Source organism: Cyprinodon tularosa, unplaced genomic scaffold (assembly GCF_016077235.1).
Source record: "Cyprinodon tularosa strain WSP-4 unplaced genomic scaffold, ASM1607723v1 ctg266, whole genome shotgun sequence".
Taxonomy (NCBI): Eukaryota; Metazoa; Chordata; class Actinopteri; order Cyprinodontiformes; family Cyprinodontidae; genus Cyprinodon; species Cyprinodon tularosa.
This window is the reverse complement of record NW_024038970.1, coordinates 836,398-863,005: the sequence shown is the minus strand read 5'-3', so window position 1 is coordinate 863,005 and position 26,608 is coordinate 836,398. Positions and strand designations below refer to the sequence as shown.

General features: G+C 43.9%; 1 protein-coding gene across 2 annotated transcripts in view; it reads right to left on the bottom strand.

Annotated features, from left to right (window-relative positions):
- The window catches only part of mdn1 (midasin AAA ATPase 1), an 83,880-nt gene extending 57,281 nt beyond the window's left edge, over positions 1-26,599 (bottom strand). The window contains exons 1-23 of one of the 2 annotated variants that reach the window (XM_038289210.1): positions 26,335-26,599; positions 20,936-21,162; positions 20,637-20,861; positions 19,792-19,899; positions 17,588-17,780; positions 17,305-17,511; positions 17,068-17,199; positions 16,850-16,953; positions 15,794-15,908; positions 15,527-15,711; positions 7,700-7,781; positions 7,522-7,617; positions 7,333-7,445; positions 6,872-7,026; positions 6,737-6,797; positions 4,733-4,944; positions 4,552-4,655; positions 4,332-4,476; positions 3,056-3,152; positions 2,005-2,118; positions 1,783-1,930; positions 1,588-1,695; positions 1,150-1,301 (exon numbers count right to left, since the gene is read on the bottom strand). In XM_038289210.1, coding sequence (XP_038145138.1) covers positions 1,150-1,301; positions 1,588-1,695; positions 1,783-1,930; positions 2,005-2,118; positions 3,056-3,152; positions 4,332-4,476; positions 4,552-4,655; positions 4,733-4,944; positions 6,737-6,797; positions 6,872-7,026; positions 7,333-7,445; positions 7,522-7,617; positions 7,700-7,781; positions 15,527-15,711; positions 15,794-15,908; positions 16,850-16,953; positions 17,068-17,199; positions 17,305-17,511; positions 17,588-17,780; positions 19,792-19,899; positions 20,637-20,861; positions 20,936-21,162; positions 26,335-26,430 — 3,179 coding nt within the window. In that variant the 5' untranslated portion in view covers positions 26,431-26,599. Of the gene's footprint in view, positions 1-1,149; positions 1,302-1,587; positions 1,696-1,782; positions 1,931-2,004; positions 2,119-3,055; positions 3,153-4,331; positions 4,477-4,551; positions 4,656-4,732; positions 4,945-6,736; positions 6,798-6,871; positions 7,027-7,332; positions 7,446-7,521; positions 7,618-7,699; positions 7,782-15,526; positions 15,712-15,793; positions 15,909-16,849; positions 16,954-17,067; positions 17,200-17,304; positions 17,512-17,587; positions 17,781-19,791; positions 19,900-20,636; positions 20,862-20,935; positions 21,163-26,334 lie in introns of those variants that run through there. The other variant, XM_038289209.1, reaches the window with a different exon arrangement.
- Positions 26,600-26,608: the final 9 nt, after the last annotated feature.

The following is a 26,608-nucleotide window of genomic DNA, read 5'->3' as shown; positions in this document are numbered from 1 at the left end:
CAATAAAAGTTCACCTGGATAAAATACTTCTGTTTTAAAAACAATCACTACGTCTCTGACCGATCTTCTTTGAATAACAACTGACAGGCACAGTGGAGCCACCATCATGCTGTGGGCTTGGTTTGTTGCTGGATTTAATGATGCATTGCTTTAATTGGATTCCATTTTTTTTAAAGGACATGGTTTTCTGGGCCCATCTGGATGTTCCTGGATCTGAGCTCAACAACATGAAAATGTTCAGTTTCTATTGAAAAGCAACCGATTGAGATCAGCAGTGGTCAGGCGTCCAGCAGGAATGATGCCAGCTGTGTTTATGTAGCATTAATGGTTATCTCTCCAGTTCAAACAAATGCTGATCGGCCCAAAAACACGGAGACCAACAGTGTCTATGATGAGTGGATGGAACCTCTGAGCTGACAGCAGGAGGCAGTGCTTTAGTGAATAAAACCTTGAACGTCGTTTTTCCTCTCCACCAGTAAAGGCTTAATCCTAAGCCGACCCCTAAACACTAACCCTCAGTTTGTGAGTCTGCATCAGTGCAGGGGTAACTGAAAACTAGTTGTGGAGGAAACATTTGCATTCAAATGTAAGTTTAACTGGTTTGCTGAATCTTCGTCACACATAAAAGAACACCACTAGTTAGGAAAAATTTTAAAAAGATGTCAATAAACCCTTAATGGAAGGTTTTCTTTTAAATAGTTTGATTAGACTGGATAGGTTAATTTTTCGAGAAAATGGCAAACATTTGATGTTATGCTGCTATAGGCTTAGACTGCTGGAGGACATAGGGACCCCTTTTTCATCATTCTGCTTCATTCTATCTCTATTCTCCCACTCTGCAGAATCTGTTAGTTCAATCTCTAACGTTCTGCTCTCTCTGCTTTTTCTCATAGTAGCTTCATCTGGTCTGTTCCTGTTTGGCTGTGACTCCATCCTGGAGAGAAATATCAGCTGTGCTGCTGCCATCAACACCTTTGATTATAGATGTTGGAGCTTGGCCTGTTTTCCAGTGTAGTCCTGTTTCTCTGACTGTGACTAACTGGATGTGCTCTCTTCATCCTCTGACATGGGAGCTGGCTCAGAGGATCGGACCACCTGATCCAGGGACGTTAGAACAGTGAGTCAGGATTGGGGTTTGAGTCGTCCTACCCTGCAGAGACCACTCTGGAAAGGTCCCGGAGGTTGAGCTTCACTGAAGCAGTGAGGATGTAGCTGGGGTCCAGTGCAGGCTCCAGTTCTCCCTGGGGAACCCAGTAGCCCTCCATCTGAACACAGGCCCGGCCCGGTGGAGCTGGGATGGCCTGCAGAGAAGAACCACCAACATTTTAGATCTGATCCTGTCAGATTTTAGGTCTGATCCGGTTTCTCTGATGAAGCTACTAGCAGTAGATTCCCTGTCAGACTTTAGGTCTGATCCCGTCAGACTTGAGCTCTGATCCTGTCAGACGGGGAATCTACAGCTAGCAGGTAGTAGCTCCATCAGAGAAACCTGCTATGATATCATAACAGGGATTTAAAGGATTCTAAAGCAGTGGATAAAATAAAACCTAATGCATATCCACATCTTACCGACAGTTTGAACCTTACTTGTTTCAGGCACTTGGTGTTCCCCATTAGAATGTGCTGACACACCAGGTTCTGGACCAGAGGGTGGGAGCTCCTGTCCAGCTGGGTGAGGAAGCTCATGCAGAAGCCCTGAAGAAGAGGAGGATGGAAGCTCACAACAGACCTCAAACCTTCTGACTCAAAGTGAAACAGGAAATGCTGCTCAGCCAGTCTGACCTCATAGAGCGAACGCTGGACGCTGTGGCAGGGGTTCGCTGCCGCGTAGCTCAGAGCCCTGCACAGAGTGCGCAGGCTGTAGTGGGGTCTGTGGCCGGTTCCGTCCAGCAGGCGGGACGAGGCCTCCTTCCGCGCCGCCAAATAAAAACTGCAAACAACCACAATCGTTGACCGATAGGAACCCAGTGCAGTCCAGCTGCTGTAGAACAGGTTGAAGCTGACCTTATGATGCCGCTGATGACGCTCTTCTGCGGGTTCAAACACTTGAGGTAGTCAGAGACGAGGATCCTCAGGTCTCCCTCGTTCTCCAGCTCATGCACATACAGCTCAGTAAACCTAGACCCCGCCCCCAAACCCACACAGACACTTTTACCTTCCAGCTACTCAGCCTATCTGACCTCAGACCTGCATTTACATTCACAACAGCTGGAAGCAGCGGCGGCTGCTCAATATATATATATATTTTTAGAATTTAAGTTTAAATTAAAATTTAAAATATTTCAAAATATAATAATATATATTTGTTGTGCAAGATAAAAGCTTTATTCTGCTTTCCCTGCCTCCTTTTCCAAAGGTCAGGATCTGAGCCAGCATGGATGAAGACAGCTAGCACTGATTTAAACACTTTTTATAAAAGGCAAAGAAGAATGAACAACCTGGGATTCACATGGAAAATAATAGAATATAGTCTATTTTTTCTAGGTGTTTGTTAGTTTGCATAGTTGCTCTTAAATAAACATTCTCAGAAGATAAGTAGTTTTTATATATTAAAAAAATAGAAAGCTGACTAAAAGCTTCTCCATTATTAAACTGCTACATTATTTTTATTAGGTTTGTGAAACAATATTAGACCATGAAAAACACAGATTTACCTTCACAAAGTATCAGAAGGAAAGATTTATGTACAAAAAGGGAGTTTTTCCTCTCCACTGTCGCTACAAGCATGCTTAGTGTGAGGGATTGCTGAAGAGTCAATCCAATTAGCTGGTTTTCCTTAGATAGAAAACTTTCAATCAGTCTGACTGGATGATCTGGTTGAACTGTAAAGTGCTTTGGGATGATGTGTTGTGAAGCGGCACTATAGAAATAAACTGAATAGAATTGAAAAGGGTGGTGCAAATGGGGCTTTATGTAAACATGCATTTTCCAGTCTTGGAAATCTGCGCAGAATGGATGACAGATCAGATGTGAGAGGACTGCTTGCCTTCATGCATGTGCTGATAAAAGCTCAGCGACCACATACAGGAAACAGCAACACATCACAGAAGCTGACCTGTTCCTGAGCCCCAGAGGAAGGTTCCTCTTCCCAACATCAGTCGCTGGGTTCATGCATGCAAAGAGGCGGAAGTCCGGATGGCGAACCAGAGGCTCTAAAGAGCAAGAACGTAACATTAGTGACATTCCGTACCAACATTACCAACATTTAGCATCTCATCGATACACATTTAACTTCTTCTACATGTGTTGGAAGTTGAAATTTAGCCAAAACTAAAACATAACAGTTCCCAACATCTCCACATGCAAGCGTTTTTTTTGTTTTTTTTTTAAGAACGAGTCACTGCATATAAATACTTGGGCATCTGGTTGGAAACGTTTCCTTCTCCATCCACATTTTAAAGCTGTAATCTAAAGTCAAGGCAGAGCTTGGCTTCCTTTACAGAAACCACTCTTCCTTCACTTCTCTTATCTAATGACCATTCTACCCATTTGTTATGCTTAGTGTGAGGGATTGCCTTGAGATGACATGATGTGAATTGGTGCTACAGAAATAAACTGAATAGAATTATACATTAAAAAATAAAAACATTTTCTATTTATCATTAAAATAATTTGCTCCATTCAAAGGCCAAAAGGGACATTTTCAGCTTCACCTGCTTAAGATTCTGTAAAATCAAAAAGCACATTTGATCTCTGATTATAATTTTTTTCTCATGCACATTTTATTGAGGTTTTTTTTTGTAAAACATACAACAAATATATTGATATGCCACACCGATCTAAAGTTTACTTTACCGTTAGCCAGTTGAGAAGGGCAGACCACATACTATCATACTGATGCATTTTACCTGGAAGACTGTATGTCACTCTGATTATTTAACTCTAAAGAAAAAAGTTTTAGCTTACTAAACGTGTCTCTTAGTAAATGATTGGAAATAGACAGACAGCTGCAGCCTTAAAGCAATCAAAGACCCTGATCTTCTTGGAGGTGAACGGATGACAGAAAGGCTGGAATGATCCATAACCATCAGTAGAGTAGAAAATATCCATCCTGACTGGATTCCTGCAGAGAGGAACGATGAAGACCTGATTCCTGATCAGATCAGCGCTCTGCAGGCCCTGTGTGGTTTATCTACCATTCACCTGCATCCACTGCTGGTGACGTTAAACCTGAACATGTCACAGTCTGCAGACCGTGGATCATTTAGATGCTCTGAAATGATTGCTGACTGGTTTTGCTGCTAAGCTTATTTCAGGGATTAGTTGAGAACAATCCAGCTAAAGTGGAGCTGATTCCATGATCTCAGCCCTGAGAGCATCGACAGCCTCACCTGTGTCTCCACGGTCAAGCAGGACCAGAGAGCCAGCACTGCCCTCCAGCAGTCCGCTCAGACACTCCAGGGTCTCTGCTGCTGCCAGGTTGATCTCATCCAGCAGGATCCAGTGGCCCTTCTTCACAGCCTGGGCTAAAGAGCCCTGCAGAACACAGAACGAAGATCAGTGATGCAGCGGTGAGCGTGCAAGAAGGAGAGGCTGAGGAGACGTTTTTACCTCCACGAAGGCAAACACCATGGCCGTTTCACAGGCTCGGATCTGCTGCTGCGTCTGGCTCAGTTTTAAAGTCAGAGCCTCCCACTGCCCCAGTAGAGAGGAATCTGCAAGCAAGAGACCATGTCAGTGTTTTCCTGACCAGCTACAGCCTTCTGCCTGTCTCCTCCTTCTGGTGGACTACCTCCAGCCTTTTCTTCCAGCTCCTTAGCTAGAGCAGACTTGCAGACGTGGTCCATGAGTCGAAGCAGATCCTGCCAGCGCTTCTCTCTAAAGCAGGTCTGCACGTGGCCCAGGAAGGTCAGGTTCTGCTTCCGTGAGTAGGTCTGGGAGAACAGCTCTTCAAAAGCCTCCCGCAGAGGCAGCAGGATCTGACGGTGGTCTACTGGCTTGTAGCTAAGAAAATAAAAAAGGATGAAAACAACAAAGGTTCATAAAAAAGAATGAAACAAATGAGAAAGAACCTTCTTTAATGTTTCTAACTATGGTGTAAAGCTGCTGATTTAATAAATTTCTTTGACACAACTATTTATGCTGATAAACCACAGAGTTATTCTTTGAAACCTGTAACTTTAAAACATCAAACTCAAACAATTTCAGAACGAAGTAATACAAAAACAAAATTTGTTTATTTAATCAGTAAGAAAACAAACCCTAACCTGGACATACAGGGATACGCAGCGTTTTTAAACTTTCCTTTGATAAAGCTTCTAGTTAGAGTGGCTTAGGTTATCCTGAGCTATCTCTATAGTTATGCTGCCATATGCTTAGACTGCTGGAGGACATAGGGACCCCTTTTTCATCATTCTGCTTCATTCTATCTCTATTCTCCCACTCTGCAGAATCTATTAGATCAATCTCTAACGTTCTGCTCTCTCTGCTTTTTCTCATAGTAGCTTCATCTGGTCTGTTCCTGTTTGGCTGTGACTCCATCCTGGAGAGAAATATCAGCTGTATTGCTGCCATCAACACCTTTGTTTATAGATGTTGGAGATCAGCCTGTTTTCCAGTGTAGTCCTGTTTCTCTGACTGTGACTGGCTGGATGTGCTCTCTTCATCCTCTGACATGGAAGCTGGTTCAGAGTTTGTCTGCCTGGCCGCTCACACTGAGCCTGGTTCTGCTGGAGGTTTCTTCCTGTTAAAAGAGAGTTTTTCCTCTCCACTGTCGCTACAAGCATGCTTAGTGTGAGGGATTGCTGAAGAGTCAATGAGTCGATGCAATCAACTGGTTTTCCTTAGACAGAAAACTTTGAATCAATCTGACTGGATGATCTGGTGAACTGGAAAGTGCCTTGAGATGACATGTGTTGTGAATTGGAGCTATAGAAATAAACTGAATTGAATTGTTAGTATATAAAGAAATTGCTCCATTGCTCCCATTTAAATCCGCTTTCCTCATCGACATGAGAGGAAAATAGATTTTACAGGGATTGATCATGACAGCTGCAGGCAGAGAGAGGAGAAATGAGGGGGGATGTGTCCCCTGCACTTTTTCAAATGTCTGTTTTGGTCCCTTGCAGGTTTTACTGTCCAAAAACAATGTTAAGCTACAAGTACACAGGCATTTGATGAGCACTAGGACCAAACAGAAAACTGCCGGTCAAACTGAAGCCAGCTTCCCTGAGTTTAGACTAGTGTTGCGTAGATATGCACGGCCCACATGGATGCATATAAAAGTCAGCCTTCCTCTAATGAACCCAGAAGTTTGAACTAACTGCTTTATTAGATCCTCTAATTGCAGCTGATCTATATAATCCTGAAAATATTCTGCACCTTTAGCAGGAATCTCATTTGCTGCAGAGTTCAATTATATTTTTTTAATTGAAAGCAATAAAAAAAAATGTTTTTTTTTTTATAACCGTTCTGTTTTTTATGTGTGCGGTTTAACCCCAATGAGCCCACAGTCAGTGGACCTGCGTATCTCTGGATTAGAGCATCCTGAGGCTTTAACTGACTTCCAGACTGGAGAACAGCAGCACCAGGATTATAACTACAGATTTCCTGGTGACATTTTGTAAACTGGGTTTAATTTATGCTTTTATTTTATTCATCTGCAGCATTTAGTTCTGTAAAAGAGGAGAAAGTTTTTCCTGCCAAACAGGGACCAGCGGAGCACTGTGCTCCAGTGATGTTCACCATGTGACTCATCTGCTCACGATGATTGAGCACCTTTCAGAGGTTCACTCACCCTCCAAGAAGGTCGGCGGTGTCACTCTGCTGGTTCATGTTCACCACACGCAGCTTGTGACCTGAATTAAGGCGACATCAGAAGGCGTTAGGAGAGAAGGAGCCAGCAGGGAGGCTCCAGACAGCCTGAACTCACCAGTGATGGAGGCCAGGTGTTGCACGGTGGAGGTCTTTCCTGTTCCGGTCTCTCCAACCAGGAGGACTGGCTCCCCCTTCGCCACACAGACAGCCAGCTGCTCCAGCAGGACGGCGGCTGGTCGGGTGGCGGCGAACGTCTGCTTACTGCATTGGCTGAAACACACAGCAGACATGATGCCTTTCCAAAGCCCCTATTGAACCATGCCTGGGTGGTCATAATGTTCTGGCTGATAGGAGCGTGCCAGTGGAACATATTTCCAGGCCAGAGGTTATCACCCGCTCCTTCCTGCCTCTGGGTGGATCAATGGGACTATTTGGACCGCTGAACCATTAGATGACTGTTTACCAGCAGATAGTTGAAAATCAATTTGATGTTGGTTCAATTCACCAGCAGGGGTCTGCTCAGCTCTGGAGGCGGAGCGGTGGAAATAAGGCGAGCGGGCAGGGTGCCCCACTTACAAGCTCAGCTGCACGGCCTCGGCCTGCTTCCGGGTCAGAGCGGCTCTGCCCACCGCCGCCTGCAGCTCGGTCAGAGAGACGCTGGGCTGATACAGCTGGCAGAAGTGCTGCGCCTGGAAACAAAGCCTCGGTCAGCTCCTGACCTTCACCTGCTTCCCATCAGAAAACTTTCTGCTTTCTGGGACAGACCTTCTCCTTGGAGATGTTGAGCTTGCTTCCGATGATCTCGGCCATTCGCAGTCTGCTAGCAGGGAGGGACAGCATGGCGGTGAAGCAGTCCAGAGCCTGAGGCAGGACAAAACGAAAGCAGCACACAGGTCACTGAGGTGCTTTAACTCTGGAGCACATCAGTCACAAACCAACTGACCTCGAGGAAGACTCGCTGAGCTGTGGCAGAGGAAGAGCTGTCAAAGTTCACACTGATGCGCTCACACCACTTCAGCAGGTCCCTGTTCCATCCAGGTCATTTCACCCATTCAAAAGAAAAGATTCACTTTAGTTCCAGATAAAGTCCATCTGCCTGGTTCCTATTGGCAGGGTGATGTAGAAATATGATGCATAGAGAACATTTGGATTCAATCCTGATCATGTCTGATCTCCTCGTTTTAACACCATTTCCTGTCAAATCCAGACTCAGCCATGCTAACAGGTTTTCTATCCATCAGTGAACCGGAACCAAACCCCAGAACCAAACTGTGTCGTTCATAGGTCTGGTTCCTGTATCATAGCTTCCCGTATTGGACCGATTGATCAGAGCTGCTTCTAAACCAGCAGCTTGGAGCCAGAAGTTTGGTCAAAATATCATCATTTCAGAAATGTTTCAAATGAGCTTTCAGGTTGTTTTTTATTTTTGTTCCACTGCTGATCCTTTGGCATGGGGGCGGGGCTTAGAGCATAAAGACAGTTCAGCTGCCTCCATTAAATATTCCCAGCATTCAGGAAGCATAGGAACTATAAATGTCCTTAAAACATCATCAATATCCAAAGTTTCTATGACTGGTTCAGAGAACTAACCTGCTGCACTGGTCTAGAATACTAGAATACCAGCAGCTGCTGCAGTCAGTGGTTCCACTGCACTCAGAGGATTGGAAATAACCAACGTGGACTGAAAAGCTGCACAAATTTGTCATTGTTTTCTTTTTAAAATATCCAAAGTTCCCACGGTTCCTGAATGCATCAGATGGGCACATTTATTCCAATCACCAAAACTGTCAGTCATCATTCCAAAGCCATGTGATCAAAGCCCCGCCCCCACACCAAGGGATCAGCTCTCTGACACTGAATATAAAAAAATTATCTTAAACATTTCGGTTTCAGTTAAAACATTTCTAAATATTTATTTTCCGGTTCAAAAACATTTCTTTGAACAAACTTTATGGCCCCGATTTAGTTCCACCATAAATAAAATCCATCCCAGATTGTCTCCTGACTGCAGAAAGAGACGTGCAGCGAAGGAGAGCAGGGGGAGGAAATTCAACACTACAAAAAAACAAAATCTATATGTTTTTTATTGAAATAAGTGCATTTTTTTCTTGTATTGAGGAGGTGAGACATTTTTCCAATGGAATAACATAAGAAAAAATAACTGCATTGTCTTTTTTCAAGTGCATGTTTTCTAATAATCTTATTTTAATAGTATAAACACTCATTCCACTGGCAGATCATTTTATTTACCTGCTCAGATTAAGGGTTAATACACTTAATTTAAGACATGTTGACTTATTTCTAGATGCTTTTTGCAGCACTGGAAAAATTATCATATATAAGTAAAACTTTCTTAAATTAAGTGTATTTATCCTTAATTTGAATGAGATAGTTTGCCAGTGGAATTAATATTTTTACTTAAATAAGATAATTAGGTAAAAACAACTTGAAATAAATCATCTTGTTCCATTTGCAAAATGTCTGTTTTTCCACCTCAATCCAAGAACAAATGCACTTATTTGAAGAAAAAAATGACTTATCTAGATTTGGATTTTTTCCAAAAACAAAAAAAAGAAAACTGGAATATTTTTTTTATCACACCACAAACTCCCAGTAAGCAAACTAAAAGCCAACAACCATGGAGAGTCTGAGAAAAACATGAATTTGCACCAAACAGACAGTTTTGGAGTTGTGAGGATACGATTCGCTCATCTGTCTGCAAGATGTTGATGCATCAGATGCAACGTTCTCCTCAAGCTTTCTTCCTGCAGGAAACTATGCATCAGAAGAACTGAGATATTCTAAAAATCTCAGAGTGTTTAGGAGTGAAACCCAAACAAACAGACAATGGCTGCACATCACAGAAAATATCCCAACAGAAAGACTCAGCAGCTTCATATGGAGGAAAAGACTAAATGGATTTCATGAAAAAGGAAAAAAGGAGTTTAATCACAGGTCTGAAGGGAGGATAATTCTGGCCATGGTGTTTGTTTGTTTTTAATATCACTTTATTTTTATCTATTCTACTTTTTTAAGTATAATTTTTTCTTTAATCCATATTATTCGCTTTCATTAAATTGTAAAATGTAAAAGTTAAGAAGATCAAGAAGAGAAATTTCTCAAAAAAGAAAAAGAATAACAAGCCACTAGTGCTGAAAAAAACAAAAAAACTAAAAAAAAGAACAAGAGAAATTATTGATTTGCGATCATTTTCACATTATGACTACAATTTATAATTAGAATAAAAATGATATTTTCAATGAATAATTAACTGGAGGAGGAAGCTGGAGCCATGAACAGACGACCAGAGATCCGGGATGCTAGTAGTGAGTCATGTTCACTAGCGTGAACTTTACATGACCTGAATCGGTTACCGTGGTAATCAGGTCTAACTTAAAGGTGTGAACTGATGAGCGGCTACTGAGCGAGTGCGATCAGCAGCAATCTGGGGGACGGCCCGCTCCCTCCCACCCTCCACAGACGGTCGGATCAATACGCCATCGAACGCTGCAGCAGCAGAAAGCTAATTAAAGCCAGAGTAGCCGAGCTGCCGTCCGCTGCTGGAGTCGCCTGAGGTCACATTATGATGAGGCGATCAGAGTTAGGAGCCTCTCCATCCAAGTTCAAACTTTAAGTCTTATTTAAACCCACAGCGGGTGAAAAGGATGGTTTTTAAATCAGACTCATGTCTGAATGTCAGGTTCTATTTCCCACGAAGCCCATATTTCACCGTTCATGGAAGACAGATAAGAAATCTAATTATTTCAAGAATCCCAACAAGAAGTCGTCATTTGGAAACTGGAGGATTGTCCAGGATCTGCTGACTGAATCCACCGCTATGAAATCATACAAATATTTATCAAGTTTCACAACAGGAATGAAAAGAACACAAGAAATACGTAAAAATTTCTTAGATTAAGTGTATTTAGCCTTAATTTGAGCGGGTAGATAAAATGATCTGCTAACGGAATTAGTCTTTTTATTCTTAAAATTAGATAATTAGATAATATTCACTTTAATAAAGACAATGCAATTGTTTTTTCTTATTTCAAATGTTAATTGTCTTGTGGCATTGGCAAAGTGTCAAACCTCCTTAATTCAAGAAAAAATGCACTTAATTTAAGAAAAAAATTACATGTTTAGATTTAGATGTTTTGTAGTGAAGGTTTCAGTGTTGTTGTCTGAAACAGGAGGTTTAACCACAGGGTGTGATTCTAGATAGGGCCCCTTTCAGTCGGGTCAGACAGAACCTTCCAAGGCCCTTTGCCCTTTACTTACTCTTCCACCTCTGGATCCTTTATTATCCTTATTGAAATATATTACCCACAATCCATTGCTGAATGTGACGTATTTCACAAAAAGGTGTAAATAATGAGGATGTTTAGTGATAGTATAGAAATAAATTCATCCGTACAGCAAGGATTATTAAACAACTGGTTGTTGGAGTTTAAAATAAATTTGTCTTTTAGCAGCAGGGCTCTAAAAACAGTGATGGGTTGCGCGGTTGTAGACGCAGGAAGGCTCAGACTGGGAATGATTTTGGGTCGTGGCATTTTCCCATCTACACGGGCCCACTTAAGTAATGGCAATAATAGCGCCCTTTCAACATTTGGGTGGCTGTGGGCTTACAAGTAGCCTGAGAAAAATAAATACAATCAAACAAGTGCCATGACTATGAAGCTGATCCTAGTGCGAAATGAGTTCCTAACTGTGTAGGGGCAGTGATAGCCATGCTAACTCTATAGGGGCAGTGATAGCCATGCTAACTGTTTAGGAGCAGTGATAGCCATGCTAACTATGAAGGAGCACTGATAGCCATGCTAACTATGTAGGGGCAGTGATAGCCATGCTAACTATGAAGGGGCAGTGATAGCCATGCTAACTATGTAGGGGCAGTGCTAGCTATGCTAACTCTGTAGGAGCAGTGATAGCCATGCTAACTATGAAGGGGCAGTGATAGCCATGCTAACTATGAAGGGGCAGTGATAGCCATGCTAACTATGTAGGGGCAGTGATAGCCATACTAACTCTGTAGGGGCAGTGATAGCCATGCTAACTCTGTAGGGGCAGTGATAGCCATGCTAACTATGTAGGGGCAGTGATAGCCATGCTAACTATGTAGGGGCAGTGATAGCCATGCTAACTATGAAGGGGCAGTGATAGCCATGCTAACTATGAAGGGGCAGTGATAGCCATGCTAACTATGAAGGGGCAGTGATAGCCATGCTGACTGTGTAGGGGCAGTGATAGCCATGCTAACTATGCAGGGGCAGTGATAGCCATGCTAACTGTGTAGGGGCAGTGATAGCCATGCTAACTATGCAGGGGCAGTGATAGCCATGCTAACTGTGTAGGGGCAGTGATAGCCATGCTAACTGTGTAGGGGCAGTGATAGCCATGCTAACTATGTAGGGGCAGTGATAGCCATGCTAACTGTGTAGGGGCAGTGATAGCCATGCTAACTATGAAGGGGCAGTGATAGCCATGCTGACTGTGTAGGGGCAGTGATAGCCATGCTAACTATGTAGGGGCAGTGATAGCCATGCTAACTATGAAGGGGCAGTGATAGCCATGCTAACTATGTAGGGGCAGTGATAATGTTATGAATGTGTGTCCTTTTTGCACTTTTTTTTTTAAAGCAAATGGTCTGTCATTTGCCTAAGGACATATTAAAATGCATTCATTGCAGGAAATAGTTATATGATGGTGCAGTAAACAGATATAAATTCATATAAAATTTGGTCGTGTTGAAAACAATTTGGCCATCTTTATCATGGAAGTTGCCCATCCCTGTTAATAGACTATATTAATTAGGCTTTGTATGCTCCCAAAAAAAAAACAAAAAAAAAACCCTTCTTTCTTTTTTTTTTAACAACTACACTACTGGCAGTGCGACTCTCCTGCTTTGCCAAAGCAACAATCTTTGCCTTAGTGCAGTGGTTCTCAAACTTTTTCTGTCATTCCCCACTTTGGACAAGGGGGAATTTTCAAGCCCCGCCTGTCCCCATCGCCCCAACACAATGCTAATGAAATATGCAACAATCTTAAAATTTTCCAATTTTATTGAAGTAACAAGTAGTATCTAAATACAAACTATCTACATCAAATAACAGCAAGCTCAAAAATAAAGAAAATAAAAATGCAGCTGTGTCAAAATTTGTATCAAGCTCAAAGATAGAAAAAATTAAAGTGCCACTCTGCAATCTGTTAATAAAAGAAAAGAAGTGAAATCCATCTGGCAATACAGGTCTATTTATCCCTGCATTAGTGGCTGCAATGAGCCTGTTTTGCATTGCACAGTTTCTCAAAATGGGGTTGCAGGCTTGATACTGCCACTCTCAAGTCATGCTCAATGTTCAGCTGAGATCTGTATTTTGTTTTCAGTGAAGCAACAGTTGAAAAGCCCATCTCACAGAGATATGATGTGGCAAAGGGAAGAAGAATGCACACAGCTCTCTGCCCGATGAGTGGAAACTCCCTCTCCACTCCAAACCAGAATTCACTATTAGTCTGAGCATTAAACCTGAGCCTCAGGGTGGAGTCAGACGTCATTTCAATAAACTGGTCCTATTTATTTAAGATAAAATATTTCAAATTCAGTTATTTATGATCAACCTGCGCCGTCAATCCCGGCGCATGTGCGCTTTATTTGCAGTCTGGACGCTGAGGGTAAACATGCTGTGTCTCTGCAGCGCTGAGAGGGACTCCTGCGATAGCGGGGGAGAACGGGGTTGGGACGGAGGCGCCCCACGGCAGCACCTGCCGCTGGAGGACAAGAAAAGGAACGATACGTGCTTTCACGTAAGAGTCTCCAAAAGTCGCTAATTTGTCGCTAGTCGCATCTAAGTCATATCTACAGGTGCTGGTCATAAAATTAGAATATCATGAAAAAGTAGATTGATTTCAGTAATTCCATTTAAAAAGTGAAACTTGTATATTATATTCATACATTACATACAAACTCATATATTTCAGATGTTTATTTTGTTTAATTTTGATGATTACAAATGACAACAAATGAAAATCTCAAATTCATCATATCAGAAAATTAGAATATTACTGAAGACCAATAAAAACAAAGGATTCATAGAAATGTTGGCCAACTGAAAAGTATGAACATGAAAAGTATGAGCATGTACAGCACTCAGTATTTAGTTGGGCCTCCTTTGGCCTGTATTACTGCAGCAATGCGGCGTGGCATGGAGTCGATCAGTCTGTGGCACTGCTCAGGTGTTATGATAGCCCAGGTTGCTCTAATAGTGGCTTTTAGCTCTTCTGAATTGTTGGGTCTGGTGTATTGCATCTTCTTCTTCACAATACCCCATAGATTTTCTATGGGGTTAAGGTCAGGAGAGTTTGCTGGCCAATTAAGAACAGGGATACCATGGTCCTTCAACCAGGTACTGGTAGCTTTGGCACTGTGTGCAGGTGCCAAGTCCTGTTGGAAAATGAAATCTGCATCTCCAAAAAGTTGGTCAGCTGCAGGAAGCATGAAGTGCTCTAAAACTTCCTGGTATGTGGCTGCGTTGACCCTGGACCTCAGAAAACACAATGGACCAACACCAGCAGATGACATGGCACCCCAAACCATCACTGACTGTGGAAACTTTACACTGGACTTCAAGCAACGTGGATGAAGTGCCTCTCTTCTTTTCCTCCAGACTCTGGGACCTTGATTTCCAAAGGAAATGCAAAATTTACTTTCATCAGAGAACATGACTTTGGACCACTCACCAGCAGTCCAGTCCTGTTTCTCTTTAGCCCAGGCAAGACGCTTCTGACGCTGTCTGTGGTTCAAGAGTGGCTTGACACAAGGAATGCGACAGCAGAAACCCATGTCTTTCATACGTCTGTGTGTGGTGGTTCTTGAAGCACTCACTCCAGCTGCAGTCCACTCTTTGTGAATCTCCCCCACATTTTTGAATGGGTTTTGTTTCACAATCCTCTCCAGGGTGCGGTTATCTCTCTTGCTTGTACACTTTTTTCGACCACATCTTTTCCTTCCCTTCGCCTCTCTATTAATGTGCTTGGACACTGAGCTCTGTGAACAGCCAGCCTCTTTAGCGATGACCTTTTGTGTCTTGCCCTCCTTGTGCAAGGTGTCGATGGTCGTCTTTTGGACAACTGTCAAGTCAGCAGTCTTCCCCATGATTGTGTAGCCTATAGAACTAGACTGAAAGACCATTTAAAGGCTTTTGCAGGTGGTTTGAGTTAATTAGCTGATTAGAGTGTGGCACCAGGGGCCATCAATTTTGAACCTTTTCACAATATTCTAATTTTCTGATATGATGAATTTGAGATTTTCATTTGTTGTCATTTGTAATCATCAAAATTAAACAAAATAAACATCTGAAATATATGAGTTTGTATGTAATGTATGAATATAATATACAAGTTTCACTTTTTAAATGGAATTACTGAAATCAATCTACTTTTTCATGATATTCTAATTTTATGACCAGCACCTGTAATGTTCTTTTAATTAGACTGCATGTAGGCTAGTAATGATTACTTTGTGGGTTTGATTGGTCTAAAAAGCGGCAACATACAGCTATAAGGACAGTTTGCTCTCACACATTCTACATTTATAGTCACACACACACACACACACACACACACACACCGGAACTTGGCGCGCCCCACCTGTCACGTCTCAATTCCCCACCAGTGGGTCGCGCCACACACTTTGAGAAACGCGGCCTTAGTGTGAGCTTTGACTGGTGTTTGGGTGGATGCAGGGTGTAGCAGGTGTCTATGGAAACACCCTCACCTTACTGACAGAGCCCTCCCCTCCAATGAGCTGCTTTTGTCCTCAGGCTGTTCCTGCTGTCTCTCCGATGAGGCCTCCATGCTGCTGGGGTCCACCTCAGAGTGTCTGTCACCCGTCAACTGGCAGTAGATATCCAGGAGACGGTCTGACACCACCGCCAGCATGGGGTACCTGTGGACCAGGACCTAGAAAGGGCAGGTGGGCGGAGGAATGGATGATGGGGGTCAGATGGCTCTGATGGAGACACAGCTGCAGGATATAACTCACCTTCTTCAGCTCTGCTTGGCTCATGTTCCCCATTTGCAGCTTGGTCCAGTACTTGTCCAGCAAAGCTGCATGGGAGTTCTGTGGTTTGTGCCAGTTGCCACTACTATAGTACATCCTGCGAATAAGAATCACAATCAGTGCTGGTTTCAGGTGCATGAGGGTCCAGGCTGGATTTATGTCTCCATTGATGAGTGACAAGCGTCTGCATGATTTTATAAATCTTCTCTATAGTATATAGTATATCCCTATAGTTATGCTGCTATAGGCTTAGACTTCTGGGGGACATAGGGACCCCTTTTCTTCATTCTATCTCTATTCTCCCACTCTGCAGAATCTCTAACGTTCTGCTCTCTCTGCTTTTCTCATAGTAGCTTCATCTGGTCTGTTCCTGTTTGGCTGTGACTCCATCCTGGAGAGAAATATCAGCTGTGCTGCTGCCATCAACACCTTTGTTTCTAGATGTTGGAGATTGGCCTGTTTTCCAGTGTAGTCCTGTTTCTCTGACTGTGACTGGCTGGATGTGCTCTCTTCATCCTCTGACGTGGAAACTGGCTCAGAGCTCGTCTGCCTGGCTGTTTGTTTCCTGGACGGGGCCGCCTTTTACAGCTGCCTTTTTTTTTATCCCTGCTTCTGTCTCCTTGAACCCCAGTCGGCCTCAGCAGATGGCCGCTCACACTGAGATACCTCCAGCAGAACCAGGCTAAAGTTAAAAGGGAGCTTTTCCTCTCCACTGTGCTTAGTGTGATGGATTGCCTTCAACTCAATGAGTCGATGCAATCAGCTGGTTTTCCTTAGATAGAAAACTTTGAATCAATCTAACTGGATGATCTGGTGAACTGTAAAGTGCCTTGAGATGACATGTGTTGTGAATTGGTGCTATAGAAATAAACTGAATTGAATTAAATGCACAGAAGAGAATCACCTCGGAACTTTAAAAATGAGAGTCAACAAAAAGAAACGTTGCAGAAAACAATAGTTTTTGTAAATATGAGAATAAATGAAAGCAAATCAAAGCTGAGCAATGATCAGACCAGACGAGCTGCAGTCAGTTCTTACCGTCTGGTTGCAAAAAACTGGAATCCAGAAGCAACTTCGATGCAGTCTTCCCGTCCTGGAATCATCAGCTTTCTGTTCTCCATCAAAGGCAGCAGGACAGAAATCTGCAACGCACATTTAGCTTCACCTATTAGTGGTAATAATTGACTAAAGCAGTGAGTGGAAGAGGAGGATGTCAGTGACCCACAGCAGGTTTCCTCAGCAGGCGGTGAACTCACCACGTCCAGAGGTGCATGGTCAATGTCTTCCAGCAGGATCCAGAGGCCTTTGGAAACAGCCTGTGTCAGGGTTCCTGGCTGCCACACAAACTTCCCTGGTACGTCGGTGCAGCGGTACATCCCCAGCAACATCTGCAGAAACCAGACCTTACTCTTCCAGCGTGCTGTGAACGGATTCTAAGAACCTCAGAGCTTCAGCCCAGGAGAAAAAACAAAAGCTGGACGCTTCTCTCTCACCTTGCTGTCGGTCTGATCCCCCAGCTGGACCTTCAGAATGTCTGCAGCTTTGGTGTGTCCGGTTACGGCCGCCATGAACTCCACCAGAGCGGTTTTCCCGCAGCCGATCGGACCTTCCAGGAGCACGGCTTTGTGGGAAGCCACGGCCAACGCCAGCCTCCTCAGGTTCTGGCAGGTGGAGTCCACCAGGACCAGGTTGGTGTCGACCTGGAAGCAAAAACCCACATCAAGAAAAACAAACCAGGACACAGGAGAGCATTTTCTCCATGGCAGCATCTCACACCTGATCAACGTGTCGGGGAGCCATCCTGGGCAGAACAACCCCGCACACAGCTACAACGTTTGGGGACAGGTCCTCTGACACTACCTGGCCCCTGGTGAACCTGTGAGCCAGATCCTGGTGCCACCTCACTGATCTGGGATTGGCTAACACCAGAGCCTTCTCTGCCTCCATCTGCCGACTTTCCTCCAAAGCTCTGGACAAGCAGCAGAGATGGGAATCAGTTAACAACAAAAACACAAAGATGGTCTTCACTTCTTCTTTTTTTCCTTTTCGAATACTTTATGTAAAGATTTTCAGTTATACAGTTACAAAACACACAGGATGGATCAGGGATTTATTCACATATTGAAAGTATCTGTGGCTATGCCAACCAGTGGCATGTTATTCCACGGAAGCCAAAAAAAACAAACAGAATAAAACAAAAACAAAAAAAAACTTGTTCAATATATCAAGGTATATGTACAAAGAGTGAAATAGAAATCTAAATACACGATGTTCACATGGCACAAACATTAATCTAAATACACGATGTTCACATGGCACAAACATTAATCTAAATAAAGACATACTAAGGGTTGTATGTACACATACCCTTACATACATAATGGCGTAAATATCGGTAAGCAGATACTGCAGTTGTTTAGGGGCCCCCGACTTTTAAGGGGCCCCGTCACTGACACCTGGTTGGCCCCGTATGCAAATGTAGACTAGGACGTCTCTTTGCAGATGTAATGGTGCGAAAAATTTATCTTAAACCCACCTGATGCTGAAGTGACTGACCGCACCATATTTATACAGCAACACATGGCAGATTTCAGCTTGATGGTGAGCCGTTTAAACACGACACCAATAGCAAAGCAGACAGTGGGACTTCTAATTACTATCTTAATAACTGTGTATAGTTAATTAGACGGTTGGTAAGAATACACTCTTAATATGTTTTAAACCGCAATAAAGATCTTAACAGAACAATGTTTTTGAGTATTTTATTATTTTACACTACGGCTTGGAATGATGGGTAATCCAGAGCGTAGATTAAAACCATAGCTGTTATGTACAATTTGTTAGCGACCATGGATACAGAAAAAGAGGTTCGATAAGCATCTCCCTGAAATGAGCTTTGGGATCTTGGGATGTCTCTAACATGTGGTGGTGCGCTGTCACTAATGGTTCCATTCAAGGTGCGCAGTCACTATTTTTCCGTGTGTGATGTGTGATCATATACTACTGAGAATTGCATGATCTTCTTGGCCGATTGATGGAACTGTCTCAGTATTCTGAACCTTTATCACGTATGGTATATCTATGGGGCCCACCCAGATAATAATGCTTACTGACAACAAAATTATTTTTATTCCGCCTGGATTCCACTCAATATTAGCAGATTATTGAGAATAATGTTCAAGAATCAGTTAGGAAGTTGAATTTATGCCGGGGATGAATATTACATTAAGACAATGATCCAAATCTACTCAGGCATTCATGCAGAGGAACAATTCCAATGTTCTGGAATGGCCATCCTAATCCCCACACCTGAACATCATTGAACATCTGTGGGATGATGTGGAGCAGGCTGTCCATGCTCAGCCACCATCAAACTTAACTGAACTGGAATTGCTTTGCCATGAAGAATGGTCAAAAATCCCTTCATCCAGGATCCAGGAACTCATTCAAAGCAGCAGGAAGCCACTGGAGGCTGTTGGTTTTGCAAAAGGAGGATCTACTAAATATTAATGTCTCTTTTTTCCTGAGGTGCCCATTTTTTTTCACCTGTTGCACATTTGCACATTTTCTATTAGTCCAATAAACCTAAATTCAACACTGAAAAATTACTGGGTCCATCAGTTATTAGATATATATTGAGCTGAAATAGCTGTTGCAAACACCTAAATAATTGGAAATAACAATAATTAAGATTAATAGAGGCGCCCAAGCGTTTTTATATGATTTTATATATATCTTAAATACCAAAACGCTGTAGTACTCTTTCACAATATCAATGAAGTATTTTGTATACCTCCTCCCTCATGTAAAGGGCAAACCCTCAGCGTACAGAATAAAAGGCCCCCATGTCTGATATTTACCTCTGTATATATTTAATAAGACGTTCTTCACTTCTGAGATTAAAAATCTACCAACATGGTGAAGGAGACCAGCTGCAGGAACGCTCTAATCTGACGCCGCAGGAACAGATCCTCACTTACTTTATTTTCATGTGCAGGATCTCGTCGTTCGTCAGAACCTTCCTCAGGAAGATGGCTTTCTGGTTGTCAGTCATGTGGCAGACAAGCGCTAAGCACTGAGCCGTGGACCTGCAGGGGAGCAAACGCCTGAGTGAGCTGCTGGGAGGGATCATTTCACAGTCTGTTCACTGTTTGGGACATAAGGAACAATCAGATCTCTGATATCAGATGGAGCTTGGCCATTTAAGGCTTTATATGAGAGAAGGAGGATTTTAAATTCTATTCTGTTAAAACAAGGGAGTAAAATTTAAAAAAATAATCTGATCTTTTCATCCTTGGCTGAGTAGAGAGGCGTGCTGCAGCCCATGTGCTTGTTTTATTCCTACACTGAGACAAACCTACTATATTCTAATTATAAAAGTTATTTCCAATATTTTCAGAGGTAAAACTGACTTCATAGATAAGCCATAAGCCAGATTATGACAGATTAAGCTCCATCAAATGGATTTTTACTTCAGCTTCTCTCTCCGGTGCCAGACTCATGCTTCAGTCAGGAGCAGCTGACCCGCTGCAGCTGCAGGAACAGTTCTTGTTCGTTTGTCATAAAAACAAGCCCACTTCTATAAAAGGATTGTTTATGACTGATAGTTTCAAAGCTTATACACTACTGTGACTCTCAGTGTAATGCAGCCAGGATTCCTGAATCAGGGGTTGAATTCGCTTCAGATCAATCAGAATAATTAATTCTCCAGGTGTTTCATTGACGCTCTGGATCTATGGACTGATCTACTAATGAAGGATCCATCTTAAATGTTCTCCAGTCTGAATTATAGAGCAAACATTCCCAGTATTTCCAGTCTACCCACCCCCGGACCATGACATCACTGGTCAGTAGCTGTGAGACGCAGGGACTCCAGTCCCACAGCTTCCGAAACGTTGCACAGTCGCTCTGGAGGAAGCGCAGCGTGGCGGCCATCAGGTCGCGGAGCTTCATCCTCCTGGGGCCATACCGGACAGCCGCTGACTGTTCGCTGGTGAAGAACAGCCTCTGGAACACCGGGGGGGCACTGCTGAAGTACCGCACAGCGAACCTTGGATAGAGGAAAGGAGGAACGTCAGCGTTTCTACCTTTCTGCACACAGCAGGCGTGACAGGGCGCACTTACGCGTGGGCGTCGGGGCTGATGCTCAGGAGTCGACTGAGAGCCACACACAGGCGCTCATGGAGGTCGTGGTTTATCCTGCCGCCAGCTTTGACCCGGTACGCACTGCGCTCTAGCAGGTCGAGGATCAGCGGGCGGACGTGACGGGCGACCAGCAGAGTGTAATCCTTCTCCAAGAGGAGCTGAGCCAAATAATCCAAAATGCTCTGCCTGTCCTGCTGAGTCCATATCTGCAGGAAGGGAGGGGGGGTGAAACACAGACAGTCTGTCAGCTCCCTGCAAACCACATGTGTCAGAGTCAAGGCCCCACTTTAATTATCCCAGCTGGGCTGAGTCGGTTGTCTAAGGAGGCGTAGTGCAATAACTGCGCTCTGCAACGGCTGCGCACCGCGGTCAGCAGAGGCTGAAGCCAAGATAAAAGGAGCCTGGATGGAGGGAGGGGCGGAGCTGCAGGTGATAGAGATGGACAGCTGCTAAGCGAGGGGCAGGTGGGATCTGCACGGTACTCTGATGGAGATGTAGCGCTGCTTACAGGCGTGGACCTCTGGACTGACGGAGCCCCTCGCTCAGCAGCGTGTCCGTCTGTATCCCCTGCAGCTCCGCCCCTCCCTCCATCCAGCCTCCTTTTATCTTGGCTTCAGCCTCTGCTGACACCTGTAGTCTGTTTGATTCTTAGGTCCTTTTTGACGTTGCTCTGCTTTTTGTTTAATAAATTTCTTTTTTAAAGAACCTCAGGCTGAATTCTGTGTCTGCTGCTGTGATTTTTCACAACATTTTTACATTTCTTTGTACAAGACCTGATTTTTCTCTGAAGGAAGTATGGTTCTGTCTGTAAGCCATAGATTTTTGTATTTTATTTTATTAATTCATATCTTGAATGGACTCCGGGACTAATACAGATAGGACCCATGAGAGAGAATACAACTGATCTGATTTTTTTTCTTATTTTAGTATTTGAAAGCAGTGATTGGTAGGATCATAGAGCAGCACAGTAATGCATTTTCGGTTTATAACGCATGCACTTTCATTTGTGTAATTATCTTAAGTATATTAATATTTAGTTAAAAAAAAACAATGTCATAGGTCTTGGTTCAATAGGTTATGTTAATTTCAATATGCTTTAATAAACATTTAACCAGTCCAGCCCTCGGCTGGTAGCAAATTTGTGTTTTTGGCCCTCGGTGTATCCGACATCCCTGCTGCAAACCAATCAAAGCTTCGAGGATTGATGGAGTTCAAATCTGCATCAGGATGAGGAAGAAAGGAGTTAGAGTGAGTGCGGCATAAATGTTAGAGCCACAGAGAAACTTTAGAAACTATTGCTCCTCTGAAACTTTGACGTCCTTCCACCTCTCAGCCTTAAAGAAAGTGGACTTAATAAAAATAATTTATGATGTTAGAAGCAATAATAATTCAATAAAAACAAAACAATAAAAGGCTAAACATTGTTTTCCGATCCATGGATGCTGAATGGGAGGTGGACTCCAGCAGAAGCTCAGGAAAACTGACTCACCGACATTTAATGGTTTCTAGGAGTCGTGGTTTTAGCTGCAGCATCTACATCACAGGATAAACATGGATCCATCCTAACTCACCTCGGTCCACCTGCTACCCGCTCTGTGATTCCACCAAGATCCAACTAGGCTCAAATATGACAATGGCTTAAATGGTACCAGAACAAACAAAAGTAAGTGTTTTTTTACAATATTGGTATAATTGATGCTCTAAGTGGGTCGCTCTGTCAGCTAAAGGCATAGTTTAGAGTCTCTATACTCCATTTAACGCTTGACTACTAAATCATTTCAATAATCGATTATTCAGATTAACAGTTTCAGCCCTAGAACAAACCCAACAGAGAACCTAAGGATGTGATTTATTGGCTGATTAATGAACAGCCCACAATACCAGCATCCTGTTAAAATGGACCAAATGTTCCGAAGAAAGTTTCTGGTACCTTCTACAGACTGACCTGCAAGCATGAGGTCTGCCCACCTTTATGTGGTACCTTCTATAGCCTGACCTGCAATCATGAGGTCTGCCCACCTTTATCTGGTACCTTCTATAGCCTGACCTGCAATCATGAGGTCTGTCCACCTTCATCTGGTACCTTCTACAGCCTGACCTGCAATCACAAGGTCTTCCCACCTTTTTCTGGTACCTTCTACAGACTGACCTGCAATCATGAGGTCTGCCCACCTTTATCTGGTACCTTCTACAGACTGACCTGCAATCATGAGGTCTGCCCACCTTTATCTGGTACCTTCTACAGACTGACCTGCAATCATGAGGTCTGCCCACCTTTATCTGGTACCTTCTACAGACTGACCTGCAATCACGAGGTCTGCCCCCCTTTTTCTGGTACCTTCTACAGACTGACCTGCAATCATGAGGTCTGCCCAGCTTTATCTGGTACCTTCTACAGACTGACCTGCAATCATGAGGTCTGTCCACCTTCAGCTGGTACCTTCTACAGCCTGACCTGCAATCACAAGATCTTCCCACCTTTATCTGGTACCTTCTACAGCCTGACCTGCAATCATGAGGTCTGCCCAGCTTTATCTGGTACCTTCTACAGACTGACCTGCAATCATGAGGTCTGTCCACCTTCATCTGGTACCTTCTACAGCCTGACCTGCAATCACAAGGTCTTCCCACCTTTTTCTGGTACCTTCTACAGACTGACCTGCAATCATGAGGTCTGCCCACCTTTATCTGGTACCTTCTACAGACTGACCTGCAATCATGAGGTCTGCCCACCTTTATCTGGTACCTTCTACAGACTGACCTGCAATCATGAGGTCTGCCCACCTTTATCTGGTACCTTCTACAGACTGACCTGCAATCACGAGGTCTGCCCACCTTTTTCTGGTACCTTCTACAGACTGACCTGCAATCATTAAGTCTATCCACCTTTATCTTGTACCTTCTATAGCCTGACCTGCAATCATTAAGTCTATCCACCTTTATCTGGTAACTTATACAGCCTGACCTGCAATCATGAGGTCTGCTCACCTTTATCTGGTACCTTCTACAGCCTGAGCTGCAATCATGAGGTCTGCCCACCTTTATCTGGTACCTTCTACAGCCTGACCTGCAATCATGAGGTCTATCCACCTTTATCTGGTACCTTCTACAGTCTGAGCTGCAATCATGAGGTCTGCTCACCTTTATCTGGTACCTTCTACAGCCTGAGCTGCAATCATGAGGTCTGCCCACCTTTATCTGGTACCTTCTACAGCCTGACCTGCAATCATGAGGTCTATCCACCTTTATCTGGTACCTTCTACAGCCTGAGCTGCAATCATGAGGTCTGCCCACCTTTATCTGGTACCTTCTACAGCCTGACCTGCAATCATGAGGTCTATCCACCTTTATCTGGTACCTTCTACAGCCTGAGCTGCAATCATGAGGTCTGCCCACCTTTATCTGGTACCTTCTACAGCCTGACCTGCAATCATGAGGTCTATCCACCTTTATCTGGTACCTTCTACAGTCTGAGTTGCAATCATGAGGTCTGCCCAGCTTTATCTGGTACCTTCTACAGTCTGAGCTGCAATCATGAGGTCTATCCACCTTTATCTGGTACCTTCTACAGCCTGACCTGCAATCATGAGGTCTATCCACCTTTATCTGGTACCTTCTACAGTCTGAGTTGCAATCATGAGGTCTGCCCAGCTTTATCTGGTACCTTCTACAGTCTGAGCTGCAATCATGAGGTCTGTCCACCTTCATCTGGTACCTTCTACAGCCTGACCTGCAATCACAAGGTCTTCCCACCTTTTTCTGGTACCTTCTACAGACTGACCTGCAATCATGAGGTCTGCCCACCTTTATCTGGTACCTTCTACAGACTGACCTGCAATCATGAGGTCTGCCCACCTTTATCTGGTACCTTCTACAGACTGACCTGCAATCATGAGGTCTGCCCACCTTTATCTGGTACCTTCTACAGACTGACCTGCAATCACGAGGTCTGCCCCCCTTTTTCTGGTACCTTCTACAGACTGACCTGCAATCATGAGGTCTGCCCAGCTTTATCTGGTACCTTCTACAGACTGACCTGCAATCATGAGGTCTGTCCACCTTCAGCTGGTACCTTCTACAGCCTGACCTGCAATCACAAGATCTTCCCACCTTTATCTGGTACCTTCTACAGCCTGACCTGCAATCATGAGGTCTGCCCAGCTTTATCTGGTACCTTCTACAGACTGACCTGCAATCATGAGGTCTGTCCACCTTCATCTGGTACCTTCTACAGCCTGACCTGCAATCACAAGGTCTTCCCACCTTTTTCTGGTACCTTCTACAGACTGACCTGCAATCATGAGGTCTGCCCACCTTTATCTGGTACCTTCTACAGACTGACCTGCAATCATGAGGTCTGCCCACCTTTATCTGGTACCTTCTACAGACTGACCTGCAATCATGAGGTCTGCCCACCTTTATCTGGTACCTTCTACAGACTGACCTGCAATCACGAGGTCTGCCCACCTTTTTCTGGTACCTTCTACAGACTGACCTGCAATCATTAAGTCTATCCACCTTTATCTTGTACCTTCTATAGCCTGACCTGCAATCATTAAGTCTATCCACCTTTATCTGGTAACTTATACAGCCTGACCTGCAATCATGAGGTCTGCTCACCTTTATCTGGTACCTTCTACAGCCTGAGCTGCAATCATGAGGTCTGCCCACCTTTATCTGGTACCTTCTACAGCCTGACCTGCAATCATGAGGTCTATCCACCTTTATCTGGTACCTTCTACAGTCTGAGCTGCAATCATGAGGTCTGCTCACCTTTATCTGGTACCTTCTACAGCCTGAGCTGCAATCATGAGGTCTGCCCACCTTTATCTGGTACCTTCTACAGCCTGACCTGCAATCATGAGGTCTATCCACCTTTATCTGGTACCTTCTACAGCCTGAGCTGCAATCATGAGGTCTGCCCACCTTTATCTGGTACCTTCTACAGCCTGACCTGCAATCATGAGGTCTATCCACCTTTATCTGGTACCTTCTACAGCCTGAGCTGCAATCATGAGGTCTGCCCACCTTTATCTGGTACCTTCTACAGCCTGACCTGCAATCATGAGGTCTATCCACCTTTATCTGGTACCTTCTACAGTCTGAGTTGCAATCATGAGGTCTGCCCAGCTTTATCTGGTACCTTCTACAGTCTGAGCTGCAATCATGAGGTCTATCCACCTTTATCTGGTACCTTCTACAGCCTGACCTGCAATCATGAGGTCTATCCACCTTTATCTGGTACCTTCTACAGTCTGAGTTGCAATCATGAGGTCTGCCCAGCTTTATCTGGTACCTTCTACAGCCTGACCTGCAATCATGAGGTCTATCCACCAATAACAGCGCTGTTTTCCTGCCTCTGATTTCTTTGATCTCACCTGTTTGGACAGATACTGGCTGATCTGGTTCCGACTCTTGTCCACATGTCTGGATATGATGGTCAGGGCAGACAGGCTGACTTCCAGGTTCTCCATTATCGGTACCGGTAACGGTCCAGTTCCGATCGCTTTATAAACAGCTAATCGATTCACAGGAACCCACGCAGGTCATAGCGAGTTCCAGTAACACAAACACGTTTCAAGCACTGCAGTTAAAATCCACATGTGAGGTGAGCGGTGACAGTTTCCGCTCCCTCTGTCGCGCCTTGATGAC